General features: G+C 44.4%; 1 protein-coding gene across 1 annotated transcript in view; it reads right to left on the bottom strand.

Annotated features, from left to right (window-relative positions):
* Window positions 1-26,107, bottom strand: part of MEGF11 (multiple EGF like domains 11) — a 268,042-nt gene that overhangs the window by 75,657 nt on the left and 166,278 nt on the right. Inside the window, 4 exon segments of the mRNA XM_032699606.1 lie at window positions 5,079-5,291; window positions 10,356-10,492; window positions 15,746-15,866; window positions 17,792-18,038. Coding sequence (XP_032555497.1) covers window positions 5,079-5,291; window positions 10,356-10,492; window positions 15,746-15,866; window positions 17,792-18,038 — 718 coding nt within the window.

Here is a 26,107-nt window from a genome sequence, read left to right as displayed (position 1 = left end):
CTTTCATTTCCATGCAGCCAATTCCACACCACGTGGAGAGAAAAGGAGAAAGGAGAATTGAGCCCAAAAGACCGGACAACATCTGGTCCTTCTCGATGTGTGGGTGGAAGACTCATCCTTTGCTCCTCCCACCATGAAACAGTTTATCTTTATTCAGCATTTTTCCTTCTCCCAGGTTTCCTTAGGGCACTTCTTTCCCACATCAGGAGAGCCAAGCTGTGGCTGTGGTACCATAATGGCTCTGCCCAGCCCTCAGTGAGGGAGATGAGAAATAATATTTGTACAAATCCCATTTTCTTTATCATTCTCAGAACAAGAAGGATGGACTTCTGCAAGGTGGCACCTCTCTACAGACGTGTCTCCTGCTTTTTTGCCTCACAGAAACAATTCATTTTCCTTTATAATTATTTATTGCCGCAGTTTAAGATTGCAGAGATGACTGAATGGGTTTCTTTACACCTATAAAATTAATATTGTATATGTTAATTTTCAAGGTAACCTCATAAAATGTAATTTCCAAGTATGTTTCAGGCAATTACTAGTAGGAGAGGTTAGTCATATACTGTTGTGACTAAGAAGGATCAAATTCTGTAAGTGTCATATGTTTCATCATAAATAGCGTTTTACTGACTAATTAAAACAATTAATCAGCTTAACAAACTACCATCCATGAAATTCTTCTGACAAAGCGGTCCCTGAAATCATGGTTGTTCACAAAGCACCTCTTAACATTCAGATGAAAATAATAAAAGCCCATTTTTTCCCCCTCTGTGTCTATTAATCATTACCTAATAGGAGCAGAAAGCTCAACACTAAAGGAGTGTTTTAAAGTGGATTTTGTGTTTCTCCGTTTCCACTACTACTGCATGTATCATATGCTTCCATGAGAACTGCATCTGTTGGCTAAATTAAATCTTTCAAAGGTAATGTATGATCAGGGCAGCTGGAATCAGTCTATGACAATTCAATTGAAAATACTACACTCGGGAAGAGCTTTTGCTCCAAGGTTGGCTCCTTCATCAACATGGACAGCTCTTTTGCATGGGATGCAAGCTCTGTACCCAGGACTAAAAATCCTCCTGACAGGTACTAAAATAAGAATCAAAAAGCAAACAGGCTTTGCAGAAGAATCTGCAGGAGATAGGGGGGCTTTGACTCCAAACCAAGGGCCAGCAGAAAACTGAGACCATATTCAGCCCCACTAAAGCCCTGTCCACTCTTTCATGGGACTGTGAGCCAGGAAAATCCCACATAGATGTTTGGGTCCCTCCATCCATACAATGTTCCTGTTGCAGCAAGGACAATTCTGTCACCAGCCTGAGCAGATCAGGGTTTTGTTTCTCTCCTGAGTCAAAAGCACTTGTTTGGCAGTTGAGGTGCCTGATGCAGCGTTAACTTGAGCAGGGCTGAGACTGAGATGCTTTTCCAAACTGCAGAAAGCAGCTGTTCCCTCCCCAGTCCTGCCAGGGAATCTTGGCCATGTAACTCACTCTTTCTGCTTCATCTTTCCCATTTCTAAAGTGATGCCTTTCTTCCTTTGGAAACACTTTTAAGATCTGCAGCTGATATCACTAAACAGTTTTTATATTAATTCTTTTTTTTTTATCTGGGAGGTATGAACTATTCCAGTAATTAAAGTGAGTAGAGTTACATAGTAAATATATTGCAGCTTATGATATAGTGTCAGTCTGGATGTATGTGTGTGTTAGGAATGTTTCTCTTCTGCTGGCATTTTGTACAACTTCATTCTGGTCAAAATATATACCCAGACACATAACATAGTTCAGAAATTCATCTATCATCCATCCAACCATCCGTGCATCCAAACTGCCCAGTGATCTAAATGCTATTTGGACTGAGGTTGGAAAGTTTGAGGCAGAATACAGCTTGAATAGGAAAGACAGCTAGAAATTTGTATAAATATTTGTAGAATTCCTCCCTTCCTCCTCTGAATGCACCTATCAAGGCCAGGAGTCCCTGGAATGTTTTGCCAGCACAGGTCACAGTGTATGGGGGGCATTTCTTGTGCCCCCAATAAACTGAAATCAATGAACACAAAGGAGTCCTCTAGAGGAGGATCACTGAATGGGTGGGGGAGAGAATGGGAGGGTTCCAGAAGGATCCCAAAGGCAAACCCACTAACACCTGCCTTCCAACCCTTGCTGGGAGCAGGAAGGGAACCTTCCACACTTCCAAAACTTTGGCAGTGCTAGACAATAGCAGTTTGCATTGAATCTTAACAACTTGCATTTTGTCAAGTCTCCTGCAGCACAGGAAGGAAGAGTGTAGAGAAACCCCAGGGTGAACACAGGCAGCCAAGTGTTCCTGGGGCTCCAGGCCAAGCCGAGGTAGCTCAAACTGCTTCTGGGGAAAATAGATGGCTGTCAGCAAATGAATCACTTTGGAAGACCCCAGTTCCAGTAAGGATAAACACTCACGGAGGAACGGGAGGAGGAGGGTGGGAAGAGGAGTGCCCTGTATGGGACTGGTTAGACAATGAGCAAAAAGATTTGTTCGGAACACAGAGTGCCTTTGGAAAAGGTCATTTTCCATCAGCTCAGCAATTGACAGCACTCCTGGAGCTCATTGAAAAGTGGAAAGCCCAAATCCCATGGATGAATGAAAGAACATTTGCAGATCTACAGCTTGCTGATATCTCTTTGTTCCATAACAGCAGTGATAAGATGTAGGAAAAAAGGGAGATTTTATCAATGGAGAGACTAGACTCATTTATTAAGGAACCAGAGATACCATCTCAGCAGAGGATGCTGCAAGGGAGGCTGATGGAGCACTGATGGGAGGGAAGGAATAAAATGTACCCATCAGGCAGCAACCAGGAACAGGGTGTGTAGGAATGACCACATGCCCAGAAAAGAGCTGGGAGAGGATTCAATCCTTCACCTTTCTGAGCACTCTCAAACCTGAGGCCTCCTCTTTCCTCACAGCTGGATGGTGCCAGTCTGTTCTTTCAGGAAAGACCCTCTGGCAAACCCTCAGAGCACCCCTCTGAGTAACACAGGATGAATTCTTGCACCCTCAAACCCACCTAAAATACTCTTACTGAACTGAGCACTAAGCTGAGAAACATCAGCCAAGCTCAGCCTTGCCCACGGCCTGCAGTCCTTCCACTCTATTTACACCTTTATGGGAATATGGGCTCACAGGCAGGTTCCTGCAGGCTCAGGAGGGGTGAAGACACAGTCAGCTACAGTCCATGAGCATATTCTCACCCTCCAGCACATCTGAAGAACAGTTTACCCTGAGGAGCAATTCAGGTTGTGTTTACCCCAGGCTGGAGTCATGCACAGTGCCGGGTGCTGCAGTGTGTGACACGCAGGGATTTACACCTCAGCTCACTCTGCAGTAACTCCTGAGACATCCCACATCCTCAGCACAACACAGCACTAACCTTTTGTGTAAAATGTGCAGCTTATGCCTCGGGGATGTTATTTTTGCAATGATTTCATGATATACAACACAATCTGAAGTGATGGAAGCCTGTTGTACAGAGCTCCCTTTGAGACTCAAACCCTTTGGATCCTGGCTGTCAAACCCAGGAGTGCTGCAGCTCTCTTGCTCTACAGGACTTGTATCACCACAATTACAAGTTTTTAAATAATCCATTGTGAGCTCTGACTTTCAGTTAAACAAAGCCTCACCACTCACAGCTGAACTCACAAGGAAAATCACCTGTTTACTCCCAAGACTGAGACAAACAGGGTCTATCTCGAGCACACAGACAGATTTGCCTGAAGTGTTTGTGTGTGTGTGAGTGTGAGTGTGCACACAAATTAGGAGCTGTTGCTTGCATCCATAATTGGGGGTGTTTAGAATTTCAGCAGGCAGCAAGATCCAAGGCAGGTTTGTCATCATCTGCAGGACAGTCAGGTTCCCACCTGTCTGGTTGGAAATTGAGGAATGTCTGTACCAAGGGCATGTTTGCTCGGGCATCAATTATCCCACCTCCCTCTGAAGCACACACAGCCCTAAATTGGCTCTGCCTGCTGAACAGGAATGGGCACAAAGGGGGGGAATGGAGTGGGAGTCGAGGGGATCAGCATGGAGCAGGTGAGGAATGTGGCATTCCAGCCCATCACACAGCGCAGGCAGGTGGGGTTTGGCTGCCCAGGCTCCTTTACTGCAGGTGAGGGAGGGAGGAATCTCCAAACAGCAATTCCAGCAGTCAGTAAACAAGGCAGGGAGTTACAAAAGGTAACAAAGAGGATAATAGGGAAGAGTCTTAAATTCTTCCTTTTTTTTTTTTTCTCCAAGGTTTGGAAAACTTATTCAAGCCTGCAATGGGAAAGTCAATTCAAGGTGCTCAAGTGGCTCTGGCTCTTAGTAATGAGAACCTCAAGAATAAGATCCTAAAAAAGGCAAAAAAAGGGAATAAGACCCTACCTTTTAAGCGAGGCTGATTCCACTGTAGGTACAATTCCCTGGTATTTATTTTCCTGAATATTTCCCACATGCACACAGTGAGTGAGGAGCAGAAATAGGCTCACATGAGGAGTCTGTTTTGACAATGTCGACCGTGTTACAGTTCCACAGACTGACTCAGGGATATTGATTTCAGTCTATTTATACATCTGCCTCAAGTGTTTGCAACAGGGTAATTTGCCACGAGACATAAACTGAAGCAAATTAGGTTTCATTTTGAAAGTCCCCTTGCTGTCTGTAGATCTAACAAGAAAACCCATGGCATAAAAAAAAAAGCCAAAATGATGGATTTGAGTAAACATATCCCTATTTTTAAAACTTCAGTGGGTTATTATACACACATATGGGCATCACCTGATGGTCCTTATGCCTCCAAGACTTTAGTTACAGGATAAAGCTGTGTGTCAGGTTGTTTCAGATGTTACCAGAGCTGTTAACAGATCTGTGCTCAGTAGATGGATGGACTGAGGATTATGGTTACAAACCTGATGTAATTTAAATCCAAGCTTTGCAATCCAGAGGAACTGTCTGTGCTTGTACTTAAAACTACAGAGAAAAAGGCAGTGTGTGCAGTTAATTGAATTCTTCCCAATGCTTTTATTTCACCAGTCCCTGCACATATTACATGATGTACATACCTGAGGGTGTTGGTAATATTGCAAGGACATCTCTTGTTGCATTTGAGGCCATAAAACCCTTCTGGACACATCCTTTCTTGGCAGTAAATCCCTTTAAAGCCAGGGTCACAGATGCAGGCTCCATTGACGTGGTAGCACTTGGCCCCGTTCTGGCAGTCGCAGGTTTGTGAGCACTGGAAGCCGTATGTCCCGATGGGACACTCCTCCTGGCACCTGCAGGGACACAGGGGACAGGGCAGCCAGTCAGAGCTGCAGCCTTCTGCACAGCAGTGTCTCTGTTAATGAACTAAATACAAAATCACTGCTTTTTAGTGAAGTCATACACTGTGAACCGATGGTATCGTCGGGGTGATGTGATATCCCAGGCATGGAAAGGGCTGTTACCTGGAACTGCATTAATCTCTGCCCAATTAGAGCTGCAACATTTGCATTACTTAATATTACCTTCGTTCACAAAGTGCATTCTTCTCTCCTGCACCTTGACAATTCCATTCACCAACCATAAGAAACTGATGTGGAATAAATGATTAAAAAAACCCCCTCGCCTGTTTGCTTTCTCTTTATCACAGAAGGACTGTGCACCTTCCTTGAAAGCACATGACCCTCCTAGTGATGCTCAGGGCTCAAAGGGAATGTGGTCTAAGCAATATTGAGCAAAGTTTCTCCAGCAATGTCCAGTTTTACTTGCCCTCTTTGCTGTCATTGCATCAGCTTTATACCAACAAGGAGAAAACAAACTCCTTTGTCTTTTGTGTGTGTTCTGAGTAACTAAAGCTTAAATTTACTTTCCTTCTCCTACTCCAGGGCTGCTCAGCAGCATAAAATCCCAATAAAAATCACTTTCACGCTCCTTAGTGAAGAATCTTCTTCAAAATTGCTGGTTTTAATATTTGATACACCCAAAAATGGAACCTGCAAACACTCTACACAGATTGTTTTGAATTGCACCTTCCATCCACTGTTTTAAGTATTTCCCTACTGGATACGTTCTCATATCTGCCAAAAAGTCTGTCTCCTTGTCCTACACAACCAATTTAAGAGTTCATACTATTTCCTATTTGGAAAAGCTCAGCCAAGGTCCTAAAGAAAGCAACTGATTCTGTGCTTGACATAATTCAGTGGTTTCGAAATTCTGCAATGAGTCAGGACTAGAGTTTACATGATCCACCGTGAAATACAGACAGGCCTTTTCAGTTCATAAAAACAGCAAAAGAAGGCAAGAAAAGCCCAATTCCCTTATCACATGGATGCCAGACATTGGAAATTGCCTATCAGCATTAATTTAAGCCTGAGCATTGATTAAAGTGTATACTGTAAACTCAGTGGATGGAGGCAATTGTTAAATGTCTTTCTGCAGGTCATTTCACAGCTGGCAGGTGAGAGTTAATATAATGATCAGTAATAAAAGATTAATGTGTGATGCAAGGCAGGCAAAACTGCAATGAACACAGGCAGTATATAAGAAGGGCATTACTTTTGCAGCTTCAGATTATCACGTTTTACTAAAAATAAATGAACACAGCGAAAGGCCCAGCCAGGGACTGAATTCCAGCAGCTGCTGGTTACAAATCCAAGGTGAGGAGTTCACATGAGACCCAGGGAGAGAGGAGTTTGTGACAAACAGGGAAAGAACCTGGAGAATCCCCAGCAGCAGAACCAGCAGAGAAAGGGGAGCAGTGGGGCTGGAGCACTCCCAGCAAAGGAACTGCAGGAGGAGGGGACTGAGCTCCTCATTCCCCACTGCTGCACAGACCCTGCTCGTGAGGAGAGCTCTGCACTCAACGGGATGAACACTTAGTCAATAGTGCTCTGTATCACTCCATATTTATAGAAGATGAAGCATTACCTAGCAGGGAGAAAAGCATCTGGAAATGAAATATTGACGACCTAATCCATTTACATAATTAGCCTTTTTCTACTAACAATTTAACCAACTTATTTATTTGGAGATCAAGCAGCTCCCGCTAATGAATTTTATACAAAGAATACTAATAATGACTCCTCTGGAACATGAGAATAATCACAGCAGGAATTAGCTTTCTACTTAAACATCTTTCCTTTGCAACATATCAATCTAATGTGTCCATAGCACCATTAACAACCAGATACATTGTTCAATTAAATTACAAAATGAGCTGCTAAGCCCTAGTTATGTTTCTTGTTTAATTTACATTGCTTTCTGCCTATCTGGGGAGATTCGTATTATAATATCCACTGAACTTTAATATGTACTATAATTATTTGGGTTGGGATAGGATAATATGGCTGTCACCTGTAGAATTAATGGAAGCAATTTCACAAAATATTAAACAGAAGACAGCCTGCTTAACAGATGAACTTAGTACATGGACCTACATTTTTTTCCATAATTTCTTTTTTGTTAAGGAATAATGCTGTAAAGTTTGTTAGGTTTTTCTCTTTCTTTGTTTTGAAACAGTGATCATGTTTATGTAGGACAGATAAATATGAAAAGCCATCCAAAGTACACTGACCAGGAGATAAGAGATCCAGCTACAAACACAATAACAGGAGAATAAATCTGCTCGTATAGTTCTAAAAAATGTGATATTTATTCTGTTAAGATTCAACCTTCAGATTTAGTGGCAAAATGGAAAACAAAGCTAAACCAGCATGTTCACTTTTCCTGTCAGGCACTGAATTGTGAGACACTCCATCCTCAGCTTCTAACTGTGCCTCTGCTATTATTCCTTTCCAGTTTGTAAAACATACATTTCCTTGACAGATCCAGTCATTTCTGTGAGCACAAAGCATCCTGCAGTTATTAACAGTGCCTGCCAATTTCCTGGAGATTTAGTGCAGTGCCACTCTTGGAAAACAGGTAGGGAACAAAAGTGTGGCAATTACACTCACACAGCCCTGTCTGACCATTTCATCTCCACAGATATTTATCTAACTCTCTGTTATTATCTTCTGCACACCATGATGAACCGTAGCATTATACAGTACTTAGGGATAATTTAAAGATGATAGTAGGCAAAGTGTATTTATATTTTTATTGCTGGTTATTCACAATATCAGTTATTATTAAGAAGATTTCTTCAGTGCCTTGTAAGACGTGAAAGAAAACACTGTTTTGTGGTGCAGCAGATTCTCCTGCTCTCCTTGCAATTGTGCTGTAACTCCCGTGAGATCCAGAGAGTAAAACAAGAGTTTAAGCTAAACTGGAGCTGACTGATCTGTCCCATTGCCCACATGGGGTGAACACAAAGCCAAGGAAAGCAATTTAGACTCTTTAAAGACCTTGTCCCTACTCCTGCCCTCATCAAATTTGCTCAGCAGAGCCCCCAGCCAGGTGAGGGCAGGTGAGTCTGTTCAGGACAAACCAGAGGGGCACAGCTCCACTGGGATATAATGGGCCTGGAGTCTCCCTCCCTTTATAGAAGGGGGATTAAAGGCTGACAGATAAACCTGTTTTAACCTTCCAATAACCTGTCTGAAAGGTGGGAATTTCTGCACTTTTGCCCTGCTGCTGGCAGAGCTTTCCTACCTGCCTATTTTAATCCTGTTCCCATTCATCCTTCCACACACCTGCATTTCTGCTCTCCCGCCTCTCCCCTCGGTGTCTTTTACTTCCCTGCTCCAGGATGGGGAAGGTGAGCCATTCCTTAGGGTTTTGCTTGGATACAGGTCCACAATGTGACCTTCCCTTGCTTCTTTTTCACCTCTCCCAACTGGCTGTGCCTTATTTTTTTCCCTCCCTGCTTCTGTCTTCCCAAGAAACATCTTTCTTTGGAGTCCAAATGTCTCCCACTTTTCTCCAGGCCCAGATCTGATGAGTCTGCAGTCCCTTTGCTCAAGGACAATCCTTGTGAGCTCCTGCCAGCTCTACCCTGAGGTGTCTCCTCTGCCCAGTCCCTCCCTGAGCCGCCTTCTCCAGCCCCTCTCGGAGGACAATCAGCAATAAAACTACCTTCCCATCTCCTTCCCTCATCCCCAAGGGGGATGCAGGCTGCTGGCGGGGAGATCCCAGCAGCTCCAGCACTGTTCATTCACCTACAGCCAGGGATCCATCAGGATGTGCAACAACCAAATGAGGAGACCTGGAACCAGAGGCTCTGTCAGCCTTCCCAAGCATGGCCAGCGCTGGGAACAGTTTGGGATTAAATTGTGGTCATCAGTATAAGGATCCAGGATGGGCAGTTGCTTCCTTTAGTGAAAAAGTCTCCACAAGGAGAGAAACAGTAATTCTCTGCTAGTCCATGGCTGGAAGCACTGTCTCCAGGTGGAGGATGGGGAACGGAGTCACACCGATGTCCTCTCACTCAGTTATTTAGAAGTAACTAGTTTTTCCACCACATCCGACCCCATAAAAATCCTGAGCCCCCTCCAATTATCACTGTCCATAACATGGACAGAAGGAAGTTCCCTGTGTGATGGAAGGAGCAGCCTCCTGACCCCCCAGGGATGGGAGTTGGATGTTTGTGTGCTACAAGACCTGCTGGTTACACAGCGAGGTAACAAAGGAGAAACTCCAACGAGCTTTGCTGCCTGAAAGTATAATTGTAGCATTGTCAGCATATTGAGATGAGCTTCCTAAAGCTCATAAAAACAGAGAATACACAGGAGGAAGGGCTGTAGCACAGCACACTGGTGAGCTGTGCCCACCGTGGTGCCTCAGCCCCAGTGAGAGCTGCCCTGGGAGCTGCTGTACCTGCACCTCCCAACCTCTGGCAGGCAGGATTAGCTGGAGGGCTGAGCCAGAACGTGCTGCAATCCCTCATTGACTTTGCTGTGTAGTCATTTTGCTGAATCCATGACACCTTGGTAAAACAATATTATCATCTCCTCTGATCGATTCATGGGTGAAGGCTCTCATTTATAAATTTTGAGGATTTATCACCTTTTGCTGGTGGCTGAGATGGATCAGTGCTACAGCAGCACAGAGGGCTGAAGGAGACATTAAACTTGCTGTGTTGCTTACTCTTGAGGATATTAATTTGTACAAAGATAGTTCATTTACATATCTTGTAAACATGTAATGCTCTCTATTAAATTTATCACTGTAAATATCTAAATTAAATTTAATCCATTAAATTTTAAAAGTTATATTAAAAACCCCCGTAAATGGAGAGCATTGCCAATAAAAAGTAATAACATTGCCACATTTATATTGCTTGAAGTGCTTCAGAAGGATGAACCTAATTGGAGCAATAGAAACATAACACCATTTTTCAGAGGGGAAGATTGTCCTAGAAGGGATATAAATATTGACAATCTCTGGTTAAAATGAAAGGCTTTTGGGGGGTTGGTTTTTACCTGTCTCCTATATAACCAGCTGTGCAGATGCATTTTCCTGTCACGGGGTCACAGTGTCCTCCATTGTGGCACGGACAGTCCTGGCTGCAGTTGATTCCAAAGGTTCCAGGAGGACATGGCTGTGCACACACCAGCCCCTGGTAATGTTGCAGAAAGAGTAATATTTCAGTCAACATTCATAATGCAATAAATTTCTATATGCAGCTGAGATTTTTACTGTCCTTCTTGCTAAACCCAGGAGTGAGTGTAGCAGTAATATTTTATCTGTGTAAGATGTACTAAAGACAGTCTGAAAACTCTGCTACCAGAGTAAATGCCTGTCTAACTCCAGGAGGGATTTTTCTCACCACTGTCCACTCCCTGATAATTCTCTTCTCTGGATCTCCCTGTAAACTGCAGCTGGAGATTCACTGCCCCTTGTAAAGGTCCAGGGAGGTTTGGGAGAGGTTAAAAGCAACCAGAGAAGGCTACAAACCTTCTGGTATGTGCTGGTGGGGTTTTGTGAGATGGAGAGGCTGAAATGTTTTTGGACACACCCTGAGTAGAGAACATTTGGGAAGAAAGGGATTATTGGAAAGGCTGCACTGGGAGGATGAAGTTGTGCGAGTTCTGATAGTCTGTGATCATCTCCCTTGTTCAGAAAGTCCCTCCTCAGCCAAACACAAAGACCAAATACAGTTGCTGGAGGAGTCCTGTACTACTCAGATCCCACCTACTCCATTCCCTTTGCTCCCATCCAGCCCCCACGCTCAGCACAGAATGGCACCTGCCAGTGCTCTGTGTAAGCCACGGAGGGGGCAGGATGGGAGCAAGAGGTTGGGAGAGTTGCAGAGAGCCCCCAGGAATGACACAGAAGCATCACATCAGCAGTGCAGCAGCCTTTGGCCAGAAGAAGGGATTTTGCAGTGGAATATCTGCCTAATCCCTGAATATCAGCAGGATGCCTCATCCACCATCCTCCCAGCTCCTTATCCCCAGCCCTGGAGTCACATCTCAGTCCCTGCCCTGCCTCAACTCCATATCTTGGTGGTGACCTCCTTTCCCTATTTTATGCTCCCAGCCCTCTGCCCTCCTGCCTCTTTATTCCAGTCCTCCCCAAATCCTTGTTGCAGACTCCCTTTTAGTGCTCTCCTTCATCTGGACCCAAATCCCTATCTGAGTTGTTTCCTCCCTGTTTCACCACCCCCGAGAGTGGAGCATGGACAGACTGTCCCTGTTGGGCACCCTGGCACTGCTCACGAGGAAAAGCAATTCCTGGGCAAGCCCTGCTCCAGCTGCTCAGCCCCAAGGCAGGGAATGCTCACTGTTGGTTGGGGTCATGTCTTTGGAGAATTTATCTGCCAAACTCAAGTGGTTTGCCCCTGGGTATCCCATAATGTCCCCTGCCAAGTATCAAAGCCTTACAAGGATTTCCCCAGACTTTCTTAGAAGTTGCATGGATGTTGTTTTTTTTTTTTCTGGGAGCAAACATAAAGCCCAGGGCTGGGATCCAGCTGAGGAACTCCAGCCAAAACAAGGCTGGCAGTGCTGGGAGCTGAAGTTGTGGTCCTATAATGGAAAATGTTTGGCATCTGCAGCGAGTGGTGCTGCTGCCAGTGCCACCACAGTGCCCAGCGTGAGACAGAACCAGTGTTTGTCTGGCCCTGGGATTATTTGGTTTAATCTCTCAGAAGCCTTGTTTCCCTAAGCAAACCCTGAGGGCTCTGGGTTTTGAACAAAGCACATATCAGACACAATTTATACAAAATATAAACCAGGAATATAACGGCTGCTTTCACTCCTCGAGGCTGGGGAAGTGTAGCTGTATCAACAACCCCAAAGTGGAGAGGCTGCTCTTCAATGTCATCATAAAACAGACACTTTGAGCCTTTCCCAAGCAGTGAGAGGTGGCTGCTTGGCTGTAAAACAGCCAGGTTGGCCTCAGTTCAAGAACTTTCAGATTACAGCGTTAAAAACCGGTGTCTCTGGACTTGAGTAATACACAACACTATATATCAGAAAACCTAAGTGTCCATTTATCTTGATAATAAATACTTTCTCCCTTCATGCCTCAAAAGGAACAGGATTTCTATCAGCAAATGATGAGAAAGCAATACTCTGGGATGCATCCCCCCGGAGCCAAGAGGATCTTCAGGCGTAGTTTTTGCATTAATACGTACTCAGGGAATTCAAAACATCCCTCTCTGGAGGATCAAATGTCAGCCCAGCGTTTCCTGCTGCTTATACATCTAATCAGCAAAGTTCACCCCATCAGCACCTTTTTTAAGGCCCTGATTTCATCAGCTTCTGCTTTTTACATCGTTTGCTGTATGTTGTGGGACGGAAAAGATTTCTTTCTGCTCCATTTTCTCACATATCCCCATGTTTGAAAACCACCACAGAAAGAAAACCAGATAAACCCCCAAATTATAGCTGTTTCATAAAGGCCAGATTCAATGAGAAAGAACTGACCAGCAGAATGTGTTTTATTTACATGGCACCACGATGGTCTGGGACCAAGCAGGGTGTGTTGCCAGTGACAAATGTTCTGTCATGCCAGCAAAGATTGCAGCTCTCCTGAGCACAGGGATCTAGTCCTTCAAAAGTGCTTCTGAGAAGCACTGTAAATGCTAAATTAACTTCTCTCCCCACTTCCTGAGACTGCTTGGAGAATTTAATACAGCAAATGAAAAAGATGTATAGAATTAAACCTGTAAATTGTTAATGAGACCCTAAAGCAGCCTCCCACTGACTCCTACAGCCACAAAGACACACAAGTGGAAAAAGCCCAAAGTTGTGGGATGCTGGGAGCCACATTTTGTTGACTGGCTCAACAACATATGCTGTCAGCCACCATCCTCTTGGTGAAAAACCCTTGGGACAGCAAAATCCCACAGGACATCATCCATACAACTTGTTCTTCTGGGAGATTCTGCACTGGGTGGAAGGAAAGAAATCACAAGTCATGAAAGAACCAGGCTTTGGAGGTGGTACATCCAAGGAAGAAGCTCAGAACCCCAAAACTTCCTCCTATTCCACTCCCTGCCTCCCCCTGCATGTCCCACCAAGCCCCCAAGGGAGCTGAGCTCCTGTTAATAAGCCTGCCCAGGAAAGGATAAAAGTTGCAGCTCATCCAGCAGCAATAAAGTCCAAGTGGATTTGCACTTGCATAAATCCAGGGAGAATTCTCTCCTTTCAAAATGATGGTATATTCAATACATACATGCAGTCTCCAGCCTCAAAATCAGCAAGTAAAATTCCTGGTGTCAGAGAAATCCTCAGTGTGAAGTAAAATGAATGCTGTCTAGCAATCCCATCTCGCCTGCTCGTTCACAGCCCCCTCATGTCTCACTTCCCAAACCATTCCAATCACCAAGAGTTAAAAATATAGCATGAAAAAAACCCATATTTTATCCCTCTCTGTGTACTGAATTACCAGCTTTTCATTAAAACCCTGGAGAGACCCTTTATACTTAAAATCTCAACATTTACAAGCTGAGTGCTTTTACTTATAATTTCAGTTTCTTTCTGCAGAATACTTGATCTCTCTCTTCAATTTTCAGTTATGCTTGTTTCAGACATCAATTGTTAACTCCAGGGTTCCTCTGGGGACAGAGCAGCCAACAACACAGTTTTCAGAAAAGTCTCTCTGGGCTCCTAAAAATGCAAAGAAGAAACTCCAGGCTGTAAGAACTGGGCAGGAGTTGGCCAGGATAAAACCAGAGCTGCTGTGCAGCCCCAGTGCTGTGGCTCTTTTTTATGGTCTCTGTTGCATCCTAAAAGACATGTAAAAATTCCTGTTCTATTCTGATATTTTTATCTGTTTACTGAATGGTTTAACTTTGAAAAAGAAAACTCCTGATAAAACACAGTTCAGGAAGGGTACAGCAAACCAACTCTGATTCTGAGAAATCTTGGCATGCAGAAGAGGAGATGGGAAAAGTTGTATTTTTTTTATGTTATTCACTTTACTGATCACTTCCTGGGGGAAGTGCCAGAATGGACCAATAGGCCCTCAAAAATATGTGAATTCCTTCCTTTAGCTCCCCCACTTAAGGAAAGAACCTTTTCTTTGCCTCCACTGAAGGCCAGGTGAGGGTAAGGTGTCATATTCATACTAAAGCCAAGGTAGAGAGACTCTAACTCTCCAGTTAGAAAGAGATTTTCCATACACAGCTTCCAGCAAAAACTGTGGGCAACAATGTTCTTCTCCCACGCTCTCCCAAGCCACCAGCTCCTCATGGTTGGTTCTTCTGAACTCAGAGCAGCTGTGATCACATGGAGGCAGCATTTGATGGATGCAAAGGAACTTCAGCAACTCTCTGAGTTCTCATGTGTTCCAGCAGGTAGAAGGTCCCCAGCAGAAGCCACACACACATTTGTCTGATGATCTGCAGGGCCCTCCATGTAAAAATAAAAATTCAGAGCACTCGCACGCATTAAAATCCAGCCAGTTTGCCAAGAGACTAATTGTCAGATACAGGAAAAATGCCAGGAAATTTAGTACAGCTAAATGGTCCGAAGGCCTGTGAGATTTGGCAAACCCCAAGAGAGTTAATTATTGCATTATTGATAACGTTGAGGACTTTAAAAATGTTTGGCCTTGCTTTCTTGACACAGAGGATTAAAGGTTAGAGATTGTCTCTCTCCAGAGCAACCCCTGGTGTAAGCAAATCTATGGCAATCAATGGGAATGATGCCTGAGGAAGGGCAGGACACTGAACTGACCTCTGTCCTGGGTTCAATCCTGCTCTGCTGACAGCCTGAGCCACTGAATTCCCCCTGATTCTCCCTTTCCCTCTCTCCTGAAGGGGAACAGGACAGTTTGTGCCTTTGACAATGTCAAGCTGAGCTTTGAGCTTTCTGTTCTGCGTGAGGGCAGTGGCCAAGGCTGCAGGGAATATTCCAAGGAACTGTAACTCGGAGACAATCCCTTTGTCTCTTGGTTTACTGTCGATTTTTAAACTTGATGACAGCAGATATCAGTCAGAGAACCCCAGAATCATTTAGGCTGGAAAAACCCTCTAAGGTCACTGAGTCCAACCAATGGCCAAGGACACCACTCTCCTGAGCACAGAGATCTAGTCCTACAAAAGTGCTTCTGAGAAGCATTGTAAATGCTAAATTAACTTCTCTCCCTACTTCCAAGGGCAAGGACACCACTAAACCATGTCTCCAAGTGCCACATCTACATGTTTTTTGAACACTTCCAGGGATGTGCCAGGTCCCAGAACTGTGGCCTGTGCACACAAAGATGATCCCAGTTTCGGAATCGTTGGAGCCTCGTGACAAATAACAGCAGATACACATGACGGGCACTCAGGGAAGCATCAGCTGAGGCAGTGAGCAATGAAATGATTAGTTAATCATACCCCAAGCCCTCAAGGAGGCTGGGTGTGAGCAGTACCCACCGTCCATCCCGCGGGACAGGAGCACTCCCCGGTGATGTGGTGACAGACGCCCCCGTTCTGGCAGGGGCAGCGCAGCTCGCACTGGGCTCCGTGGCTGCCAGGGGGACACAGCTCCTCACAGCTTCGGGGGGAGAAAAGGACAGAAAACAAAGAGATCAGCACAGGAAACAAAGAGATCAGCACAGGAAACAGTAAATGAGGAAAACCCACCCCACAGCTCATCATGGGAGCCCTTGTGTGAACAATGAAACCTCTGCGAGCCTCAGCTGGCACTGCCAGTTAGCCAAGATTCCTTTAATTTCTGTTTATGTGCTGTGGATCCAGCCCTGGAAGGCTGATGCCTGTGTGTAACCTTTCTGCACATCCCAAACTCCACCCATCTCAACAGGACAACTCATAACCGTTAAACCAGCCCAGGAAAATACAAGCTGCAAGATGAAGCCTTCAATGTGAATTATGGGATGTGGCAATAAAAGAAACTGCAAATAGAATAAAAGGAGGGGATTAAAATGCTTGAAATTTCTCCAGTCGCTACTGAATGTTAACATTTGCAGTGTATAATGGACTGGCAAGGACTCAACATCATTTAAAGGCTATTTAAGCTCATTGAGTCTCTCTCAGTACTCGTGGGGAGGTAATGTAAGGCTAATCCCTGCAAAAAGAGTGTCTCCTACATTGGTGCTTTCAGCATCAAGGTTCTAAAACTACAGAGTGTTCTTCTCCTAATTGACTGTCCTCTGATGAGGATGTTCCTACCACATATCAGGGGCTGGCCCTGCTGAGAACTGACACAGTGGTGTCAAGGAGAGCACTCCTAACAGTGTGCAGAGTCTTTAGCAGTGAGTGCTTCCACAGCTGAGGTCACAAGTCTATGAGGAAATTAGGTGCTATATAAAATATTCAAAAGGTGTATCACTTATTTATGAGGGTTAACATTGTCTTTAGTTTTTATCTTCCCCTTCCTGTAGGTCAACAAATAATAATAGACTGCAAAAGTATTAAGTCACCTGTAATAGATCTCCAACCAAATTCAGTGACTGAATTCTCTTCTCCCCTTAAATAATTCTGAAAACCATAATTACTTCTGAAACTGCTGAAAGATCTCTAATGAGAACTGATGTTACACTGTGGGCAATTTTAAACAAGGAACTATTGCTTGCTGTCCTGAAATTAATATGCACATTTTGTGAATCCTACTGGTAAACTTTCCGTGTGGTGGACGGGGATTTAGCTACACGATTCTCGTTGAAGTTAATAGGAGTCACACAGCTAAATCCCTGCTCACTGTGCTTAAAATCTACCCCCTAGATAGTAAGCTGATATAGTTAACAGCAATGCTTTCTCACTTAGATTGAAAGTCAAATAAATTGGGGATGGTTAAGTCTCATTTGATACTGCACTGGACTGCTAATGAGGAGAGAGTCCAATTGCTTATAAAAACTCAGCTGTAATTTGGATTGTATTCACATTATGAAATTAAGAACAGGTAGAGTTGTTGCACAAGCTGGAAAATATAAAGGATTTTAAAGCTCATTTTAGCACTGTATTGTATTTCATTATGATAGAATCATATAATCCTGGAATGGTTTGGGTTGGAAGGGACATTAAAGATCATCTGGTTTTACGGCCTGCCACGGGCAGGGGCACCTTCCACCAGCCCAGGTTGCTCCAAGCCCTGTCCAACCTGGCCTTGAACACTTCCAGGGATGGGGCAGCCACAGCTTCTCTGGGCAACCTGTGCCAGGGCCTCCCCACCCTCACAGGGAAGAATTTCTTCCCAATATCTCACCTTAAACCTGCCCCCTGGCACTTTAAAACCTTTGTTATATCACTACACACCCTGTCCAGCTCTCCTGGAGCCCCTTTAGGTGCTGCAGACAGCTCTAACCAGCAGCAAAAAAGAGAGATTTCCCTTATTTAATCTCTATCCTGCCACCTGATCTCTCCAAAGGCAAGTGCCAAACACTCCGTGCCCACTTTGCCAACCGCTCTCGGCACCGAAGGCGCCCGATGCAGGCGCGGAACCGCCCCCGCGGTGGCACTCACAAGACTCCGGTGTATCCAGGCGCGCAGTGGCACTCTCCGGTCTGGTGGTCGCAGGTGGCCCCGTGGTGGCACTGGCACTGGAGCTGGCAGGCCTTGCCGTAGGTGCCGGGCTCGCAGAGCTCCTCGCAGCGCCAGCCGCGGAACCCGTCGGCGCAGACACAGGCGCCCGTGATGGGGTTGCAGAGCGCGTCGTTCTGGCACTGGCAGCGGTTGCTGCAGTGGGGCCCCCAGTGCTCGCTGTCACAGCCTGCAAACACACACTGCAAACTTCACCCTCCTGGCGGGCACGGGGCAGCCCCAGCGTCCCCTCCCAGCCCCACCGACGGCAGAGTTGGGTGTCGGAACTTTCCGAAGCACCCCCAGACTTCCCAATGCCCAGCGACGGGTTCAGCGCGCGAGGAAACGACAGCACGGCTGTGACGCCTCAATTTGAGGACTTCTTTAACACCCTTTTTGGATCAGGACCGAAATGTTTTAATATCCTGTTTCTTAGTGCTCTTAGGTAGCTGGAAGGAGTGAATTTATAGCAGAATTAGAGGCAGAGGATCACATCCTGCCTGCAGCGTGGTTAATGGCAGGTGGCACTGCCAAGCAAATCCTGTCCGTTTAATAATGTCATCAAACACGGTTGCTTTGTGCTGTTCCCATATGATAATAAATAAGATATTCTAAAGAAGATTTTCTCCTTGGTGTTTTCTTGTTTGGTGTGGGGGGGGTGTTGGCGTTTTGTTGTTGTTGTTTTGGTGGGGTTTTTGTTGTTGTTTCATGTGTCGGGTGTTTGTTTGTTTGTTTTTAATTTATTTAATTTTTTTGTATTTTCTGGAGGGAAGAAAATAACACTGGAGACAGGATGACCTGAGGCTGCCCAAGCTTAGGGATGAAGGTATGGAATGTCTACGCCAGTTAATTCCTCTGTGACTAACAGGAACACAGAAGGACATCAAACCTTCTGGCCATTGACAGGGAGAGGACGTTCCCTACAGAAGGCATTAAGGCACAGGGAGAACCCTTCATGTGACAGTCCTGCCCAATCCCTTCTCCTCTTTTTTGGAGGATGAGAGAGGAAAATCAGCATTGCAGGAGCAGTTTGTCCCGAACTGTTACAGGAACAGCAACTGGCACCTGCACAACACCTGTCTGAGCTGTGCACTGAGCAGAGCTCAAAGCAAACACCTGAGCTCCAGGTTTCCTCAGCAAACCATCAGCAGGAAAACAAGGATCTGATCCCTTTCCAGCTCCAGCTGGTTGTGCTCGGAGAGCTGGTTTCAATCACACCAACAACCCTGGTTCTCGTGTAAAACCCACTGCCAGGCAGGAGAGGGGAGGGTAATCCCAGCAACAGAGCTGGCTCCACAACCACTTTTGTTTGCAAACATGGAAACTAATCCCCAGGTGCCACGCGCTGCTTCCCAGGCCTGGATCTGTTTCCAGGATTAGTGAGGTAAATGTAAAGCTCACTTAAGCCTGATGCTTTTGTCCTGGAAAGCTCACAGCCCTCTCCTTCTACACTACACAGCTCTAAACCCACGCTGGAAAACAACATCTATCACTTCATTTTGGCAGTATTTTTATCCTTCATTTTGAGAAGAGGGATACTCCTTGGTCAGACACTCTGAGGATGCCCAGCAGAGGAAGAAGAGAGACATTATTCCACCCACACTGCTGATTACCAGTTTACAAACTCGTGTTTCTTGAACAAGTGTCAAAGGCCAAAATAAACCCACAGAAGACAATTCCAGGGTCTCCAAAAGGATCTGCAGGGTCCTAGAGGATGCAGGTGCAGAGAGCTGGTTTCATGTCCTGCAGAAAGCAAATTCCTGTGCACAGTCCTGCTTGTGCCTCACATCACAGTTTATTGCTTTGCCTCACTTCTCCCCTAGCTGCAAACAGGGATGATAGTTCCTCTCTAACACCACTGGGAGCCCAGTAAACAAAATCTTATTCTTTATAAGACTTAAATTATTGCTGAGAATCTGTGGAAAGAGATGATCTATCTTTATTTCACACAGACACCTGTTAAGACTCTGTCAGCCTTTTGGGGAGGGAGCAAAGCTGCTGGAGCTGCTCAGCAATTTCCATTCCAGAAACACTGCTTTGTTTTCTGCAGAACTTGAACATCAAGGGATGCAGTTCTGCACCTCCACAAGGGTACAAATCCAAACTACACATGCACAGCTGAGAGCCCTTAGCATTGGGAAGTGGAATTCAGGGATCAAACTTCACCCTGCCTGCTTTGGGAACTTGATTCCTCCTGTACCACACCCCACATCAGAGCCCCAACTGCAGACTGTGCCTTCTTCTGGGCTAGTACAATTCCAGCTGCAATTAATTTCCTTAATATGAATAAATAACACTCATTAGAAGAGGTGATTCTATCCTTGCTCTTCCCTGTCTCAGGTGGGTGCTCCAACCATCAGATTTGTCTGCTGGGTTTTTGCTTTTCACTTTGAAGGAAAGTGAAAGAAAAAGAAAACATTTATAGGAAGGGAAAACCATTTTCCATCATGAGTTCAAGCATCTTGTTTCACCTGTCCAGTGCCTCCCCCACCCACAGCTCATTTTCTGTAAGTCCATCTTATTTGAACCCTTATTTACTACTGATATTTGGTCACACTTGCTTTCTCCATGTACCAAAGTTCACAATCCAGCCAAAGGGAAGAGCAAAGTGCTGAAGGAAAGAGCAGAAATTCCTCTCATTGGTTGGAAAATCATTAAAAAAAAAACAAACTGGAAAAGAAACCTGCAGTGACCAGAAAACCAGCTGCCAGATTTTTCCAAAGGCTTCTCAGTAAAGGCATCAGTGAGTGCATGTTGCAAAGCAGTGAGCCCAAATGGTTTAAGTACCTCTGAAATAAAGCAGCTTGGCATACCAGATAGCTTCTAAGAATGTGAATTTCATGGGGATTTATTAAGGAGAGAACATAAAAATGAGGATTAAAGTACATCTGAAAGCTCACGGAAGACAGAAAAAATAGAATTACTGGAAGATGAGGCTTGTACAGTGTCATTACCAACGCCTGACACAGCCTTTGCTTCTCTTCTGTTCCTAAAACTACTTGCAGGGATTGACCACAGTTCTCTGGATGATTTGAAACCAGTCACAGTGTGTGTGTAAAACCAAGGTGAACAGAGTGGATGTGTATAACCAAGGAGAACATCCTGCTGCCTCACTGGTGATGGGATCACACACACTCAATGACAGACTGGACTCCTCTAGATTTAAGTCTTTGCCTCAGATGGGAAATATTTCCTGCTTTCAGCCACCAGCTCAAGCCCTGTATTTGTCACATTGAGCAGGACCATTTCATGCACTATCAATTCATCCAGTGCTGATTAACTGCAAAGGGAATTGAGTGGAAATCATTGGCAAGGTGTTAGTGTAAAACTTGTGATAATGAAATATCCCCCTCATCTGATTTTACACTGCCTTAACCTCACATGAAAATAATATGTGTTGCTCAGATTTTATCAATTCCTGTTGGTTTTCTTCCCCTCTTTCCTTTAGGTCCCATATTGCAGTGACAGACTGAAGTTGGAAGTAAATTCTTTACCTGTGTCATTTCACTGGAACATGATGTGATATTTATATGATAACTCAGAAATCTGCACTGTGATAACTTCTGTGCCTTTACACAGGTAGCAGACAGAGATGATAAGCTAAATCCAAGTCCTTATTCAGACAATTAACTCCATTGGGCTCAACAGGCTCACTCAAGTGTGAGACTATTCGAGTGTGAGACTGCTCGAGTGTGTAACCAGCTACAGGACTGGGGTCCAGCAGCTCCTACTGGAAAATTAAAAACCAGAAGAAATCAAAGACTTCAGCAACCAAGATGTATTTTTTCTATATCCACCAGTGTGGCAAATCCTGGCTGGTTGTGACAGTGACTCCAGTTTCTGAGATAAAGGGCAAAGCAGGCTCAGAGCCACAGGATCCCGCTGCACTTTGGGATCATCAGCACCTTCTCCCGTGGGCTTGGAGAGACCATCTTAAAACACAAGCCCAGCCTAGCACAGTCTAATCCTGCTCTTGTTGTGTGTTACCATAATAGAGATAAATAATAACAGCAACAACATGTGAACAGAGAGCTGATTAAAGCTTACACGAGCGCTCCACTCTAAATGCATATGCCATTAAAATGTCAAAATGATACACAGACTTTAACTAGACCATCAATAAGGAAAGCAACCTGAGAGGGGGGATGTCAGGGAGGTACAGATGCTCCCCTTAGCTGTGTGTGGGGATGTCAGTCCTGTGAGGGATGAGCCTGAAATAGCCACTGTTCTCTTGGGAGATGCTACATTGAAGGGAGCTGCCATATTTCAGGTCACGTGCCCACATTCCCTGGCAAATGTGCAAACTTAGTCACTTCTTCACCTTCAAAAATAGGACTGGGGAATAATTGCCACCGATAAAAATGAATATAACTCTGTAAAGGATGATGCTGGGTGCCTAAGCATAATTACACCTGTCTGCATAGGGTATGACAGGGGAGGGATTCATCCTCCTGTGGAGAGTGCTCAGTGCAGCACCAAGAGTTCTCCAGCTCATGCAGCACCAAGGGGTTTTCTCCTCTGGCCATCCCTACTCCCAGGCCAACCACAGATCCTTCTTGAAGGGAGGGATAATTACTGCAGCCTCTGCATGTAGAATCATGGAATCATAGAATGATTAAGGTTGGAAAAGACCTCCAAGTCACCAAGTCCAACCTTTGACCCAACAGCCCCGTGCCCACCAAACCACATCCTGAAGTGCCACATCTGCTTGTTTTGTGAACCCTTCCAGGGATGGTGACCCCACACTTCCCTGGGAGCCTGTTCCAGTGCTTAACTCCTCTTTCAGTGAAGATGTTTTCCTGCTATTTCATCCTGTTACCAGTTCTGTCCTGGGAAATAAAACACACAACCAGGACACGCTGGAAGTGCTGCTTCACTCCCAAAGGGCTGTTTATCCCTCTAGCAGTGATTAGGGAATTGCTGTGTCCTGGGTCCACAGAGCCACCCAGTGCTTAGTGCAGCAGCACAAGTCAGGCACAATGCAGCAAAAACACAAGTGGCAGATAAATAAAAGGAGTCCCAAGGAAGGGATGACATTTTTTCAGTGATTTATATCCTGACAAGAGAGAGTCAAAAGTGCTATTCCAGAGCTTTTCCATCACGGCACAGGCACACTGTTAATATGAAAACAGCATCTTTGCTCACAGCAGCACCAGAACCTGTGGTCTCAGGGTCTGTGTTTATTTTGTTCTCATCAGCATAAGCCTCCCTGTGTCTCTTTTGCAGCCAGTGACCATTCCTGGGTCTGCAGAGTCAGTGGGACATCCACAAACACTCCTGCAGAAGGCACAGCTAAAAAACATCCAGTGGTTGATTTCCTTGGTCTAAAGGCTCAGGACCACATTGAGCTGATGGGGAGTTTCAATTAATCCACACTTTAGAGCAACTTTCTGCAGATTTGCTAAAGCACAGAACGCAGCTCACAGTCAATAGTCAATATTTTGGAATATTTCCAAATTCGGTTTGTAATGTTTAAATGAGATGCCAGCCCTTAAAAATGCAAACAGGAAATAAAATTAACTTATTAAATCTAGGAGGACATGGCTTAAGAGAGATTATTTTAGAATTTACTTTGAAATTAGGGCTGGATTCTCCCCTTAATGTAACTATTGTAGAATGATTCTATGAATACAAATTAAGGTGAAATGTAGCCTGAATTCTAGGTGGGTTTTTTTTGGTCTAATTCAGTTTTGGAATTGGGCAAAGAAACAGTAAAAGCTAAAACATATGCCTGGATGTAATGAATAAAAAGGTAAAAATAATCAATTTTTTTTACTCCCTGCACTTTATCCAACAGGAAAATTACAGCCCCTGTATTGTTACTGCACAAACACCACTCACTTTGGCACAGTTCAACACCACTGGAAACAGAAGCCAAGCAATAGGTTTGAAACAAGGTCCATGAAGAGGGAATTCCCTTCCAACGACACTTCCCAGCACTTTGTGTTTGGCTCTGAGCAGCACCAAGTCCCTCACACACCAACACCCTTCCAAAGGCAGGAGCCAGGTTATTGGAAAATCACTCACTGAGCTGCTCGATTCTAAACCAGAAAAACATCTTCATCCTATTAGACTGTTTACTTTGGAGTTTTAACACATTTATGGACGATGACTGACCTCAAAATAACCCAGATTTTCAGAAGTGCCCTTCAAAAATATTCTTACAAACACTTAGAGAGACCAATGCTTTAATTCCATGATTTTCCCAACCAGCTGGGACCCCTTGCATGGACAGAGCACTGTCTCCCACACCCAGGGCTGTGCTCCTGCGTCCCCAGGGAAAATCCACCCGTACTTGATCAAACTAATAAAAAATGCCATTTGCAGACACTCAGTGCCACCTCTGGACAACTCATTACCTACATTCCTCAAAGACTTCATCTGCATTAAAAGCAATTTGCAATTCAAGGCTTCAGGGCCTTAGCAGGACTCCTCTTACAATTTTTCCCTGGAGCACCATGGGCGCCACTGGTTGTTTAATCTCCGTGTAGGAAGTGTCCCACAGGGAGGGTGAGAACCTTCTCCTCCCAGCCCACCACCCACACACCACAGGTTTGCTCTGGTCCACGCTGATGAACCCTCTTGATGGCACCCTTGAAGGGATTTTTCATATTCTCCATTTGTTTACTGAGGAAAACCAACCCAGAGTGGGAGCATCACACGTAAATAAGACTCACAAAGCTGGTGTCACCAAAATAAGATGTCAGACAAAAGGCTGGAAGTACAGCAGTAATTCAGCACTTGAGCCTATGAATTATGATATTTGCTCTTATTATGTGAGCACAGGGTGCTGTTCACACACCTTGGCATTTGCTGACTCCTGAGCTTGCAGCTTTGCAGCCTGAAGGTTCCCAAACCTGGATCCTGTGGAATGGAGTCTGCACGAGCCTTTTATCTCCAAGGACAGACTCTCAGTCACAGCACACACACCCACACACAATTGCAATGAAGAAAGTGCCACTCTCAATGTTTACAACTCCAAGACTGCCCAGAGCACCTGTTTTGCATATATAAATAGGCCTTTGTATATCCATCCAAGGGCCAAAAACCTGGAGTTAATCTGAGACTGGCAGGGCTTGCAGTCAGTCTTGTTTTCTGAGTTTATAGACCAGTCTTCATCAGATAGAAAGGGAAAGATGGGAAGGGAACATCAGCTGATTTTTCCCCAAATTGACAGATTATTACTCACAGGAGGAAATTAATCTCATTTTGTGTTTGCTTTTTTTTTTTTTCTTTCTTAAGGACAGGAGAACAGATTTTCATCCTCCCAGAAAGATCGTCCTGATCTCCCTGAAGCTCCCGGTCTGAATCAGATACAAACGTGGCTGATTTGGGCCCTGATTTAATCTCAGCTGATGATCTCATTAGTCACTGAGTCTCCAACATGTGGTACCTAATTCAATCACAGCACTTCAGAGACCCTGCAGTTTATTTAGAATCCTCTGAGGAAACATTTGTTTTCCAACGTAATCCTTGTTTAAAGAACATTCCTCCAGTATTCCGTAGAATGCTTACAACAGTTACCTAGCTGTAGGTTGGTATTTTGGATAAATGAAACAAAATCACTCCAAGTCAAAGAAAAGTTGAGTATCTGGATGTCAGCCTCATCAAATCCCATAATGAACTTGATATATTTTGGAAGCAGCAAAGAGGGAGAAACAACTTCCACTCCTGACAGATATCAAAGTGTGGCGTTTTCAGAATTTTCATCATGAGCTATTTTGACAGAGACTTCAAAAGAAGTGAAAATTAGAACATTAAAAAAAACCTGAGAATATTTCCTATTTCTTTTTGTAGAAATTACTGCTCTGTTTAATGAGCCTTTAACTCTACTGACACTCTAGATCTTACAAGGAGTTTAAAATCATGAAACGCTTCATAAGGGAGCGACAACATTCTATACAACGCTGGCAGCTTGTCTTCTCATTATAATTTTTGTAGAGAAAGATGCTGCATTCTTTAAAATGCCTTTTTTTTTTTTTTTTTTAGTGTCATATTAATGGGAGGCAAAGTCTGTTCTTTAATTAGAATTTTACTGTGGTGAATTAAAAAATACATGGGCAGAGTATCAAGAGTCTAATAAAACTAAATGAAGATACTATCTTTCCCCTGTATGAAACCCAGCAGTCTTTGCTCTGGCAAAACTTCCATCAATTCGTCATTATTATTGTCTAGGACAGGATTGTAATAATAAGATCTGCAAGTAACTTACTTCCAAATTCTGTCTTCCAACTGGGTAAAACATTCTCAACATCTATA

The sequence above is a fragment of the Chiroxiphia lanceolata genome, chromosome 12 (genome assembly GCF_009829145.1).
Source record: "Chiroxiphia lanceolata isolate bChiLan1 chromosome 12, bChiLan1.pri, whole genome shotgun sequence".
Taxonomy (NCBI): Eukaryota; Metazoa; Chordata; class Aves; order Passeriformes; family Pipridae; genus Chiroxiphia; species Chiroxiphia lanceolata.
This window is presented reverse-complemented; position numbering and strand designations above follow the sequence as displayed.